Below are 15,051 nucleotides of genomic sequence, written 5' to 3' on the forward strand. Positions count from 1 at the left end.
CAGGATAACTATGCGCTGGCTGAAAAGCAGCAAAACATTGCCATGATTTCGCTCAGGAGAAAGGGGGAGGCTGAACAGAGAAGGAAAAAGAAAAAGGATTTATACATTCTCAAATACTATTCAAAAACAAATGCTCTATATCTGATTTGTTATTTCACCTTTTTCAAAACAGTATTCTTTTTTACAAAGTTCATAAATATAAAGTGAAATATTGCATTATGAGGTCAGGTTTTATTAGATGAGCTGAGAAACTGATCACTGGTTCTACAGAAAATGTTTAGGTAACCAATTCATTTACAATTTGAGGCCAATTCATTTCACGGGAAAAACAACAATAAGAACCAACAGGTTTCCTCTGAAATGTGAGCAAACTTTTGCTTCAAATGCTCTGTATTGTTTGAACTCCAAGTATCATTTAATTTTTAAAAACTTAAGGTATTGATGCTTAAAAGTAAGAAAATCAAGCATATATCCACGGAGGGAGGGGACAGACAAACATACAAAAACAAAAACAAAAAAACTACTTGTAAAACAATGGGAACTGGGTAGGTGACCACTGATATTTTCTAAAATAATTTTTTGTTTTTACTTTCCTCTTGGAAATTTACATTCATAAAACACTTGAGTGTGGCAGGAAGGTCGCCCTACTTTCTCAATGAGAGCAGAAGATGAAATCCAGAATGGAAGCGGCCCTGAGTAAGGGCCCTGGGACTGGAAAGACCAGTCTGGGTTATTTACACTCAGAGTGCTGCTTCACAAGACAATTTCAAACCACCATCAATAAATGTCGGCAGCCTCAGCCTTTCACCAGATATATCATATTGACATGAATAAAAGAAACAATGTCATTTTGTATAACCGAAACTATCACCTTATAAAAGCAACTATACTTTACAGGCTCACATGTTATCTCAAACATGGAGATGCCCAGGTAAGAATTACAGGACCTGGGGATACCAAGATAAAAGACAAAGTCCCAGGCATCAAAGAAGGGTTCACAGCTGATGAGGCGACAGGTGAAAGGACAACCAGACAATAAGCGTTGTGTCAGCATGAAGTACAGAATGCTGCAGAAGAAAGCTCACTTAAGGGGAGAAAATGTTGCCGAGCTGGCCGCCTCCAAGGACTCACAGGGGAACTAAAGAGCATTCCAGGCAAAGGACAGCATATGGAGAGAGAAGACTAGAGAGGCAAGCTGGTGCAAAATCAACGAAGGCTTACATGCCATGCTAAAGATGTCTGTGAGCATGCTGTTCAGCACAACTGGAGGCTTTGGGGTGGGGAAGCTGGGAAGGCCAACGAGGCTGCAGAGAAGGCAGTGGCCAGATGAGATCACCAAAAAAAAAACCCACTAAATCCACTGCCCTCAAGCAGATTCCAACTCATAGCCACCCTATCAAGGAAGCCCTCAAATATGATGATAAGACCTTGGACTTGATTCAGTAAGCAAAACACAGAGTCTCTATAAACTGTTTTAAGTAGAATAGTATTCTGATTTGCATTTCAGAAAGATCTTCTAATTATGTTTCTTAACCAAAATGGCTTATTAGAATAACCTGAAGAGTCTACAAGTTTTGCTTTTTCAATGAATGGCATTTTTAGAAGCTCTTCCCATTTTTAATAAGACAAGTTTCAAGTTTGTTTTTAAATAGGGAGAGCTTTTCAAATTATAAATCCTGGTTCTTCTCCCATGGGGGGGGGAATGTTCTAATAGTAATATGAAAGACAAATAGGAAGGATCTGAGAGGATGCTGTTATAATAAAAGAAATGAGAAATGAGAATCTGAAATATAAGAAGATGGTAGTAGAGGTGGGGGTTAGATATAAGGCATGCTACAGAGTTCAAATCAACAGTATTTATAACGGGTCATTTTTGAGGGGAGTGAGGAAAGAGAAGAAATCAGGTTTTTATGCAAATGGTTTCATTTAAAATCTTGTGTATCTTTTGAGGAAGGATGGCAATCACTAGTAACAAATGCTTGGAGAATGTTCAGATCTAGAAATTAACAAATTATTCACTCACCTAAGAGCCTGGTTTCAATTTGAAATTTTGACTTCTGACCAAACTGATCTGAGAGGAAGTAAGCATGCAGCAAACAGGACAAAGCATCACGGTGTTGGTTAAGCATCTTTCACAACATGCAGTTATCAGCTACCGTAATACGCAGAGGCATGTTTACTGGCCCTACAGCTGTTCTTTTTCTTTGAGAAACAACTTGAAGACTGAAAGCTATATTGAGCAATTCTTCTTTCACCAAAAGATTTTTGAACATAGGCCCATCTTTTTATCTCTTTCATTATCTCTAAGATTCATGCCGCTCTGAAACATTTGGCAGTGCTAAAAATAGGCACTTTCATCCAAAGTTTTGCATCTCCCAGGGCACATTAAAAAGAAAAATTTCAAAAAGCAAACTAACTATTAATACAATTTCAATAAGTCCTGTCATAGAACAGAATACATACATCTCAATAGTCCCGTAGTTTTAAAGTTTGCCATAGAGCACACCACTCCAGACCCCTAAAGAAGGTCCCTTCCCTCCTGCCACAATCATGATTTCAAATTGAGTAGACTAATAACTTCATATAAAAATGGATAAATGACTCAACAGGCATTTAGAGAAACACAAATGGCCCTTAAGCATGAAAAGATGTTCAATCTTTGAAATTAGGAGGAATGTAAAATAAAACTAGACTGAGACACCTTGTATGGTAATCAACAGTGCAGTTAACCAAGTATTTCTCTCTCCCAGACACAATCTGGATGGGTGGGACCATGATACAAGTTTTGGCCAGAGTTGAGAGCCGAAATGATAGGCATACTTCCAAGTCAAGCATTTACCTGCTGGCACTGAAACCATCCAGAGAAACTCTTTCAAACGGTGGCTGCTATAACAACCTGAGTACTCAAGTGACCACAATGTGCCAGCCTCCCCCTACACAGACACACACGCACAACACTCTTCATGTAGCTTGAACAAGAAATAAATACTTGTTTTAAGCCACTGAGATTTGGGGTTTATTTGTTCCTGCAGCATAACCTAGCCTGTCCTGACTGATTCATCCTGTTTTGCTCATCGGATTGGCAACTTTAGAAAGTCTGACAAGGCCATGGAGAAACAGGCAGCCTCTCACACATTGCTGATGAGGCTAAAAAACGGAATGATCTCTAAGGAAGACAATTTCCAATACCTATCAAAATTACTAATGCATTTACTCTTGGGCCCTGGAATCCCACACAGGTATTTATCCTACAGACATGCCTGCACAAATGAAAACAGCTTAAAATGAATGCTATTTACTGAAGCATCGTAAGTAAAGGCAAAAGAAACAAGACTGGTAGTTAAACAAACCATGGTAAATCCATACAACAGTATACAATGTAACTACTCTTAAGAATGAGGACCCAAAAGAAATGAATACAAATACCCAAGAGAGGCTTGTACATGAAAGCTTACAGCAGGTTTTACTTACAATAGTCAAAATTAAATGGCCCAAATGTCCATCAACAGGGGAATAGACAAATTATTATAAATTCATATGAAAGAATACTACTTAGCCAAAAACACACACACATACACAAATACACACCACATAGATGAATCTCAAAAACATTACATTGACCAAAAGAATCCAAACACAAAAGACTAACTGCTTTAAGAGTACATTCATCGGAACAGAGAATAACTATAGGGGGACGAGAACTAAATGGTAGAAGGTATGAAGAACTTTCTGGGTTGAGGAAAATGTTCTTTATTTTGATTGGGGTAGTAGTTACATAGTTACATAGGTGTAACCATGTTTTAAAAAAACAGTGAATTGGTCATTTCACAAGATGTAATTTTACCTTGCTTGTCTAAAGCCTGCAAACCCTGGTGATGTACTGGTTAAGTACTATGGCTGCTAACCAGAAGGCTGGCGGTTCAAATCCACCAGACACTCCTTGGAAACTCTATGGGGCAGTTCTACTCTGTCCTATAGGGTCGCTATGAGTCAGAATCAACTTAATGGCAACAGTTTGGTTTTTGGGGGTTTGTCTAAAGCTTAGATTGCTTAAAACAAAAACAAAGCAGGAAGCTCTTAGGTACTGATATGGAAATGTCTCCAGCTATAGAACAGTACAGGTACTATACAGACCTTCATCTGTGTAAGAAAGGGGAGGCTAGGGGAAAGGAACTTTAGGAAAATATGTTGCATTTGCTTATATTTGCATAAGGAAACACTGTAAGAATAAACAAAGTAGTAAGAGCTATTTCTTACAAAGCATGTGAAAGAATGGGATAATAGGGACGGACGAATGTGGGAATGGGATGTTTCAATCTATACCTTTTAAAAATCATTTTTCATACTTAAACCATGACTGTATTAGCTATTCAGCAAATAAAGCTTTATTTTAAATTTTCATTGAAGAAGTAAACTTGTTCACTTAGTTACTATAGCACGTTTTTCTGAAACACTCTGAAAATAAAGGAGAAACAAGATACTCTAAATTCTAGAGATGATCTGCTGAAAACTTTAATTCTCCCTCATGGAATTACTGTATCAGTCTCAGAAATGGCACGTGCATGCAAATAATAAGCAAAAAAAAAAAAAAAAAAAAACAAATAGATCACTTAACACTCATGCCCTCATTTCAACAAACGGATGCAACACTGGAAGTGCTCACTCGTCTATGCCGAGAAATTTGGAAGACAGCTACCTGGGCGACCCAGTGAAAGAGATCCATATTTGTGCCCATTCCAGAGAAAGGTGATTCAAGAGAATGCAGAAATTATGGAACAATATCATTAATACCACCTGCAGGTAATATTTTGCTGAAGATAATTTAAAAGCAGTTGCAGCAGTACATCACATACTGCACTGGACAAATCTGTTAAAAGTGCTAAAAAGCAAAGATACCCCTTTGAGAGCTAAGGTGTGCCTGCCCCAAGCCATGGTATTTTCAATTGCCTCACATGCATGCGAAAGCTGGACAATGAATAAGGAAGGCCAAATAAGAATTGGTGTCTTTGAATTATGATGTTGGCAAAGGATACAGAATATACCACAGACTGCCAGAAGAACGAACAAATCTGTCTTTGAAGAAGTACAGGCAGAATGTTCCTTAGAAGCAAGGGTGACAAGACTTCATCTCAAGTACTTTGGACATGTTATCAGGAGGGACCAGTCCCTGGAAAAGGACATCATGCTTGGTGAAGTAGAGGGTCAGTGAAAAAGAGGCAGACCCTCAATAAGATAGTACCTGCAACAATGGGCTGAAACACAGTAAGGATTGTGAGGATGGCGCAGGACTGGGCAGTGTTTCAATCTGTTGCACACAGGGTCGCTAAGAGTCGAAGTCGACTCGACGACGGCCCATAACAGCAACACTTATGCCCCTACTCTTCTAGGATTCTTCTGCCATATATGGAGAAGTCTTGGGCAAAAAGGTTTGCGAAGCCACTGATAAGACAAAGTCAACAAAACTCAACACCAAACTTATGTTCAACGTCACAGATGGAAGCCTTCCTAAAATGTTCCAATCCTTTAAACAGTGTATTGGATGTTAAAAATAATAATAATTAATTATTTTTCAGCTTATGAATCCAATCAATCTTTGCGGCTCTGCCACCTAGCAAAAGTGAAATAAGAATATCTCAAAAGTAAGGCCTCACTAAATTGGAATTCAAAAGCTGTGACATAAAAATTACCGATGTACCCAATACTCTTAAAATTAGTGTATTAAATCAGATGGCCTGGAATTCAGACTTCTTCTACTAAGGAAAGTGGGACTAGCCAAGCAAAATGGATTTAAAAAGTGAGCCTCCTTGGTAATACTATAAACCTACTTTCTAAAGGATACCTCTCAAATCTGTCTTAAAGGAAAAATGTTGGGACATGCTAACTGGCAAGTCAAAACATCGTTCCCTGTCTCAACAAGCTTATTTAATGATTAAACATTTAAAAAATATATATATATATATAACTAAAAACTATTTTTCCCCCTCACAGTGGGACTTCTTAGTTCTCTAATAAGGAGGATTTGGAATGTTTAGTTCTCTAATAAGGAGGATTTGGAATGTTTCTCAAGCTTTACATCATTTGGTAAACGCTGGTGTAGCACTTGAAAAACTATCTTCCAACTTCACTGGTAATCAAAAGAGTCCATCATTCACCTACGGAATTGACAAAGATTTTTAAAAATTAATACTCAATGATGAAAGGATACAGAGAGACAGGAATGTTCATATACTATACACTGCTGGTGGGAGCAAATATGGGAATGGCAAACTGTACCAGAAGCCTTAAAAATGTTCACGCCAGTTTCACAATTTTTTTTCCTAAGGAAATAACCAGAGAAGATGATGTTTATTTACAAGAATGATCCTAACACTTAATAGAGCTTAACAAAAATAAACAAACAAAAGGAGATGAAGGGGGAAAAAAAAGGAAGAAGAGGAAGGCAGGCAGAGCAAATGCCCAACAAGAACATGGCTAAATACTTTGCAGTATGTAAGATGGAATATCATGCAATGATCAGAAATTATTTTTGCAAGCTATGTTAACGTCTTGGGAACATGTTCTTAATATTAAGTAAAAAAAAAAAAAAAAAACAAAAACTAATGCACATATAAGAAGCCCTCCCTGGTGGTGCAACAGTGGTTAAGAACTCAGCTGCTAACTGAAAGGTCAGTGGTTCGAACCCACCAGTTGCTCCATGGGAGAAAGATGTGGCAGTCTGCTTCCACAAAGATTACGGCCTTGGAAACCCTATGGGGCAGTTCTACTCTGTCCTATAGGGTCACTATGAGTTAGAATCGACTACGTGACAACGGATTTTGGTAATGTACATGTAACATGATGACCTTTTGTTTTTACGTTAAGTACTGTATAAAAAATCAAAAGGAACGTTAAAATATTACAATCTGTATTCTCTGGGTGGTAGCTTTTATTTGACATGACTTCATTAAGTCAGTTCATTAAGTCGGCAGTGAGCTCCAGCTCCTAAGAAACCTAATATAACTATAGTTCATTTTACCGTATCTATACTTCCCAAATTAGCACGCACATGAGAGAATGTATGAGATACAAAAGCTACAAGAAAAACATACTGCCTCCAAACCGGGAAGGAAGAAGTAAAAGTATCTCTATCTGCAAATGACATGATCCTATATATATAGAAAATCCCAAAGAATCCACTAGAAAGCTACTAGAGTTAATAAATGAATTCAGCAAGTGGCAGGGTACAAGGCCACACACAAAAATCAGCTGGGTTTCTAAGGACCAGCAATGAGCAATCTGACTGAAAAGGAAATTAAGAAAACGAATCCACTTACAATAGCATCTAAAAGAAATGCCTAGCAATAAATTTTACCAGGGAGATAAAAAACGTGTACATTGAAAACGATAAAACATTTCTGAAAGAAATTAAAGATCTAAATAAATAGAAAAACATTCCACATCCATGGATTGGAAGATTTAATATTAAGATGTCAAAACTACCCAAAGCAATCTATAAATTGAACGCAATCCCCATCAAAATTCCAACAGCCTTAAAAAAGAGGAGGGGGGGTCGGAATTCCAACAGCCTTCTTTGCAGAAATGGAAAGGCCAACCCTCAAATTTCTATAGAATCGCAAGGAGTACCCTGAATAGCCAAAGCAATCTTAAAAAAGAACAAAGCAGTAGGAGTCACGCTTCCTGATTTCAAAATATACTATAAAGTAATCAAAATAAGTCTGTTACTGCTATAAGGACAGACGTATAGGCCAATGGCATAGAAATTAAAGTTCAGAAATGAACCCATACATCTATGGACAATTGATTCTGACAAGGGTGCTGAAGTCCATTCAAGGGGGAAAAATAGTCTCTTCAATAAATGGTGCTGGGACGATTGGATTTCCACATGCAAAAGAAGGAAGCTGTATTCATACCTCATACCACATATGAAAATTAACCCAAAACTAAAACCATAACAACTCTTAGAACAAAATTTAGGGGCCTAGTTTTCAACAATGGAACCTTAGATATGATACCAAAAGCACAACAACAAAAGATAAATAGATAAATTGGACTTCGTCAAAATTTTAAAACTCTTATGTATCAAAAAACTTTAGCAACAAAGTAAAGAGATAACCTACAGAATGGGAGAAAATATTGGAGAATCTTATATTCGAAAAGGGTTTGATACACGGAGTACATAAAGAATCCCTATAACTGAACAACAAAAAAGACAACTCAATCAAAAAGTGGGTAAAGGACTGGAATAGACTTTTCACAAAAGACATACAAATGCTAATAAGCACATGAAAAGATGCTTAATCTCATCAGTCATTAGGGAAATGCAAATCAAAACCACAATGAGATACCACCTCACTCCCACTAGGATGGCTATTATCAGAAAAGGGAAAACCCTAAGTGTTGGCAAGGATGTAGAGAAATTGGAACGCTCACCCAATGTTGGTAGGATAGTAAAATGGTGCAGCCAAGGCAATAAACAGTAAATTAAACACAGAATCACTATTAAAAAAACCAAACAAAAACCCTTTGCCATCGAGTCAGTTCCGACTCACAGCAACCCTATAGGACATAGCAGAATTGCGCTTAAAGGTTTCCAAGAAGCAGCTGGTGGATTAGAACTGTCAACATTTTGATTAGCAGCCAGGCTCTTAACCACTGTGCCACCAGGGCTCCAGAATTACTATAAACTAAAAAAACCCAAACCTGTTACCGTGGAGTCAATTTCGACTCATAACAACCCTACAGAGCAGAGTAGAACTACCCCACAGGGCTTCCAGGGAGTGCCTGGTAGATTCAAGCTGCTGACCTTTTGGTTAGCAGCCCAGCTCTTAACCACTACACCACCAGGGTTTCCACCAGAATTACTATAAAAAATCCAAACCAAACCCAGTGCCATCGAGTCGATTATGACTCAAAGCGACCCTAGAGGACAGAGCAGAACTACCCCCTAGAGTTTCCAAGGAGCGGTTGTCGGATTCCAACTGCCAACCCTTTGGTTAGCAGCCGTACCACTTAACCACTATGCCACCAGGTTCTCCAGAATTACTATAAAAAAATCAATTCACTCCTGGGTATATACACAAAAGAACTGAAAGGACTCAAAAGAGATACTTGTACACCAGTGTTCACTGCAGCATTATTCACGATAGCCAGAAGGTGAATAACCCCAGCGTCCATCAACATACAAATGGATAAACAAAATGTGGTATATCTATACAATGCAAAATTACCCAACCATAAAGAGAAATGAAGTTATGATAAATGTTATGCCACGGATGAACCCTGAAAACATGCCGAGTGAAATAAGTCAGACACATAAAGGCAAATATCATATGATCCCACTTATATGAACTATCTAGAACAAATCAAAGTTTATTAGTGGTTACCAGGGGCAGGTAGGAGGCAAAGAGGTATTGCATAAAGGGTAGAGTTTGTTACGGGCAGTGGAAAATTTGGTGATGGCTGCACATCATGGTAAATGTAATTAATGTCATCGAACCGTACATGTAAAGATGGTTGAAATGGCAAATGTTTTGTATGTATTTTACCACGACAAAAAAAGAAAATAAATGTGAAGGTAGTCTGATAAGCTTGTTTAAAATGAATTTCCTTTCCATACTACGGCGTGTAGTACATAACATACATTAAGTATAGTCCAATAAACTTGTTAGTGTTGCTGTAGAATTGATTCTGCGTCAGGGCGACCCCATGTGTAAGATGTAGAACTGCCCCAAAGGGTTTTCGAGGCTGTGGCCTTTCAGAAGCAGATGATTAGACCCACCTTGCGAGGCACCTCATTTATGCCGCCTAGCAATTCCCCCAAAAAACTTATAAAACCCAACGCTGTTGAGTCAATTCCAACTCATAGTGACCCTATAGCCATGAAGAAAAAAAAAAAGAGAAAACATGATTAAAAAGGATAGAAAATGAGTGGAAAAAGGATCTTTCTCGATACGGGAGTAAAAACTGCTTGCATCTTGCGTTAGGCGTGGTTTCTTTCAACACCAAAAGCACAAGCAACAAAAGTAGGTAAATTGCACTACATCACAATGAAAAAAAGCTGTAAACAATACCATCAAGAAAAGTGAAAAGACAACCAAAGACTAGGAAAAAAATGTTTGCAAATCATGTATCTGATAAGGTACTTGTATCCAAGACATAAAAAGAACCCTTACAATTCAATAAGACAAAAAACCCAGTTTTAAAATGGACAAAAATTTTAATAGACAATTCTCCAAAGAAGATATACAAATGGCACATGAAAAGATGCTCAACATTACTAGTCACGAGGGAAATTAAAGCAAAACGACAATGAAATGTCACTTCACACAGACTAAAAAACCCACACTCGTTGCCATTGAGTTGATTCCGATTCATAGCGACTCTATAAGACAAGAATAGAACTGCCCCATAAGGTTTCCAGGAAGCAGCTCTTAGATTCGAACTGCGAAACCAAATCCGTTGCGGTAGAGTTAATTTCGACTCACAGTGACCCTACAGGACAGAGTAGAACTGCCCCATACAGTTTCCAAGGAGCCTCTGGTGGATTCAAACTGGCGACCTTTTGGTTAGCAGCTGCGGCACTTAACCACTACACCACCAGGGTTTCCTCACACAGACTCAGGATGGTTATAATCAAAACAGCAACCAGTGTAACAATGTGGAGAAATTGGAACCCTCTAATTTCACTGCTCGTGGGTATGCACATGGCGCCCTCCCTTTGGAAAACAGTAGTTATTTAAAATGTTAAGCATGAGTTACCACAGCAACTCCACTCCTAGGTATATACCCAAGAGAAATGAAAACATACATGTAAACAAAAGTTTGTACACAAGTGTTAATAGCAGCATTATTTATAACAGTCAAGAAGTGGATACAACCCAAATATCCATCAACTGACGAGCGAATATATAAAACGTAATATACACATACAATGGAATATTTGGCCGTAAAAAGGAACGAACAACTGATACATGCTACAATAAGGATGAACCCTCAAAACATTACGCCCAGGCAAAGAAGTCAATCACCAAAGTCCACATATTGTATGATTCCATTTACTCAATGTCTAGGATAGGCAAATTTAGAAAAAATAGGTTAGAGGTTGCTTACGGTTGGGTGGGAAGAGCTAATCTAATGGTTAAAAGGTTTCTTTTAAGGGGGGGACCAAAATGTTATAAAATGAGATTGTAGTGATAGCTGCACAACCCTATATACTAACAAACAAACGAAAACACTGAATTGTACACTTCAGATGGGTGAATCTACGGTATATGAATTATAACTCAATAAAGCTGCTAAAAAAAAAACTGCTTGAATATAAACCTTGCAGTCACAACTTAAAAATCCCTTTAGAGTAATCTCAGCCAATTTCTCCTCCTCCTTCACTTCCATTAAGATCAGAACTATTACAACCAAACATTTTAAATATTTTGGTTACCCTAGAACGTTTGTGTGCTGAAATACTGACTGAGCCTTGGTAAATTCTACTGTCATTCCAACACTTACTGTTGGAGTCAGATTTGCCCCCCTCGTGAGTCAGACGCTCAGAGCTTGGAATTACCCGTCTGCCTTATGGAAGCCTCCTAACTTGTTTCACGTTCCAAACCAGACTTTAAGCTCAAAAGCCAGAGACCATACCTTCCATTCCTTCTAGATCCCCCTGCGGAATTTAAAAACTCCATAAAGCATGTCCGGCTTGGCCAAGCCAATTCGACAACATTCCAGAACAAAAACTATAGTTCCCGCGTTAAAAGGCGAGAAAAAGGAAGGAAACAGAAACAAAGCCGAAGGATTAAATCTAAAACAGAGAGTTAAGGAAAGGCAAGCTTCAAAGGCTACGCAAAAGTGAAGGGCAGCGCTTACACAGCTCAAACTTAGTACTCAGCAGTGTGGTGTCGAGTCAAAATGACAAAAAAAGGGTAAAAAAAAAAAAACACTAGCTGGATGGAGAATACCATGTCTTTTTCTAAAGCCGTCCTATCAAAAAAAAAAAATACTAAGGTGATCACGCCTTTAGCGTCAACACTAATACTAGATACGCTATGATGAAACGCACGTCGAAAAAGCTGCCTTTTTACAAAAGAAAAAGCCAAGCCCTAGTCAGATACACTAACCATCAACGTTTGCTAAGCTCTCGATTGCTGCCTTCAACCATCTCCACCGCCATCTTCTAGATGAGAACCCAGAACCTTGCTAAAAGGCTCCCGGCAACATCACCACCACGCAGAGAGCCCGGGAAGGCTGCGTTTCCCAGGACGCGCAGACGGCGGAAAAGGAGAAACCTCCACCTCGCTCCTCTACACACCGCCCCAGTGCACGCAACGGGCCTCCGCCTTCCTTCCCTTCGCCCCGTCCCTGGCCTGGCTTTCCAAGCCCGTGCGTGAAGGGGCCTCGAGGCCCGGTGCGAGAGCCTCACCTGCACACGCCGCGGATGCAGGGCTCCAGCCAGATGCGGTAGGCGGTCTCGATATGCTCCTGCGACACCTCCTCGGGCCGCACCGTCTCCGCCCAGCGCCAGGCCGCCTTTTCCAACTGCAGACGCGGAGCCATGGCCTCGGCCCGGGGAGCGCCTCCAGAGGCCGGCCTCCTCCGCCGCCTGCGCCGCCGCCACCGCCCAGATGGGCGCCGCCACCTGCCACGGATGAGGACCAGGCGCTCCCTCAGCCAGCCGGCCGGCCAGTCAATCACCTGTGCGCGCCACTGCCGCCGCGCCCGCCCGCGCCCTACCCTCACGACCAGCCGCAAAGCGCCGCCGCCGACACCCGACAACCCCCGCGCCCGTGGACGTTAGAAGTGTACCCCCAACCCCGGCCGCCGGGGTAGGCGCATGCGCGTTCCCAGTAGCCTCTGCGACTTACACGCCCCGAAGGGCGGGGAAGGGGAAGTGGGATCCGAAGAACCTTTGCCACGTCTTCACCGGCGCTGCTGGGTTTGTTTTTGTCCTGGGTAGCGCACCACTGTCCTCTCTAACCGTTCCGCGCCTCGAGGGCAGAAGGCTGCCTATTTTTGGTCTCCGATATTACCCCTTTAACCGTGAAAAATTCACGCGAAAGGCTACTCAACGTACACCACGGGTCCGCCTGGAATTCGGGATGGGGACTGTTTAGGGCAAAAACCGGGTCACCAAGAAAACTAGGATTGGCTCGTTGGGGAAAGATTTAACTGTAGCTTGGAGCGGTTCCCACCCCTTTACCGAGCCCTCCTGACGTCAGGGGCTTTTCCTGAGTTAGTAAGGGACTACGTGTCCCGGCATGCATTGTGTTCGGACGCTCGCTGAATGCAAGGCATGCTGGGATTTGTAGTCTTCAAACTGTTGAGCTCGTTGTTGCCCTGGTTATGGGAGGGTTGGGGTCGGGTCTACCCTGCTGTAGGGTCAAACTTGGTAGTGGCTCTCCTTCCTCACGACTGTTAATGCTATATGATGATTTCCTACTTCCATCTCAATCTCCCGGGTTTAACAGCATTTCCTTTCTGCAATTCCCGCCCCAGGATGTAAAGAGTAGCCTTATGAAGAATGTTTTGCAAGCTATAAAGGGAACTTACAGAGTGAGGGTATTGAAGTCTTTACATTTGAATGAGAGCCCTGCAGCCTTTACTACATAAGAACTTCAGACTCAGCTGCTTTCCAGTTGGGTAACCTTGGACTGGATGCTTCCGTATGCTATTAATTAGACAAACATTCACTGAAGGCGCGTTGAAAACAAGCTGAGGTCTCTGCCATTAGCAGGGAGGGGGAGTAAAACAAAAAGTATGGTCCCCATCCCAGCCCTGGGGGAGAGGTTTGGAGTACTTGGGAAAAGGCTTCTCAGCAGCAGTAATCCCTAAGCCCACCCTTGAAAGATGAGTGTAACTTTGCCAGGATAGAAGCAAGTCACCATTCTAGACAGAGTCACAAGGAGCAAACACACAGAAGAGAGAGATCCTTTGATGTGTGAGGGCCACAGCAAATGGTTATCTATTGGGAGGCAGAGAGAGATGAAAAAGAAGGCTTGAGAGGCAGCTCAAGACCTTGTATAAATACAAGCAACTGGAAAGTTTAAAGCTGGTGAGAGATAAAAGGGAAATTTGCATTTTGTTTAGTTCTTTCAGTCTGGGCCAAGGCTAGAGCCAGAGAAACCTCTTACAACACTATTGCAGTGATACAGGCCAAGGACAGCAAAGGCCTGAACTGTGACAGTGTAATAGGTATGGAGGCAGAGGGCAACCTTGAGAGAAACGGAGAATTGTTGGAACTTGATAATGTTGACCTGACCAATGCTTGTTCACCTTTATGTTCTTTAACCTTCAAGTCTGAGTCATAGCCCCTTCCTCAGTGCCACATTTCCCAGTGTCATCCATTGCTGCACCTGGCGCATGATGAAATTGTGAATGTTATTCACTGTGGTGTCACTGCTATATGCCCAGCTTTCTAACTTGGATAATTAAATGAATAGAATTGCTACCAAGTGAGGTAGAAACTACAGAAAGAGGGACAGGCTTAGAAGGGAGATGATAATTTCAATTCTGAATATATTGCATTTCAGGTGCATAAGGGATATCCATGATAGAATAGCAGGCAGTAGTCTGAATCTTGAGAGATGTATTGCTCTGGTATCATAAATTTTTCAATCCCTACTAGATCATTTTCATCAGCCATACAAATATGCTGTAATTTCTCCCAAGTTAAAAAAAAAAAAAAACTTTTGACCTCTATACTCTCCTCCAGCTATTGCCCCATTTTTCTGCTACCGTTTATAGCAAAACTCTTAGATAGAGTAGTCTATACTCTTCTCTAATTCCTCTCTTCCTATTCCCTCTTGAGCCCATTCCCAAATGAGGCTGTCACTTCCATCACCTCCCAAAATCACTTCTGTGAAAATGACAATGGCCAACACATTGTTAACTCCAATGGTAAGCTCACATACTATCTTACTTGACCTATCAGCAGCAGTGGACCCAGTTAATCAGTCCCTGTGTCTGTTAACTTTCAGAACATCACACTGTCCTGGTTTTCCCATTATTCACTGGTCCTTCCTTTTTGGTGACCTTAGCTGTCCTTTCTCACCTCTCCAG

General features: G+C 40.8%; 1 protein-coding gene across 6 annotated transcripts in view; it reads right to left on the minus strand.

Moving 5' to 3' along the window:
* The window catches only part of USP48 (ubiquitin specific peptidase 48), a 111,079-nt gene extending 98,439 nt beyond the window's left edge, over nt 1-12,640 (minus strand). For 2 of the 6 annotated variants that reach the window (XM_023551941.2, XM_010593024.3), the window contains exon 1: nt 12,416-12,640. In XM_023551941.2, coding sequence (XP_023407709.1) covers nt 12,416-12,549 — 134 coding nt within the window. In that variant the 5' untranslated portion in view covers nt 12,550-12,640. The remainder of the gene's footprint in view (nt 1-12,415) is intronic. The other 4 variants (XM_010593025.3, XM_003413418.4, XM_064281430.1 and 1 more) reach the window with 3 other exon arrangements.
* Between the last annotated feature and the right edge of the window lie 2,411 nt (nt 12,641-15,051).

The sequence above is a fragment of the Loxodonta africana genome, chromosome 3 (assembly GCF_030014295.1).
Source record: "Loxodonta africana isolate mLoxAfr1 chromosome 3, mLoxAfr1.hap2, whole genome shotgun sequence".
In the NCBI taxonomy this organism is placed as follows: domain Eukaryota; kingdom Metazoa; phylum Chordata; class Mammalia; order Proboscidea; family Elephantidae; genus Loxodonta; species Loxodonta africana.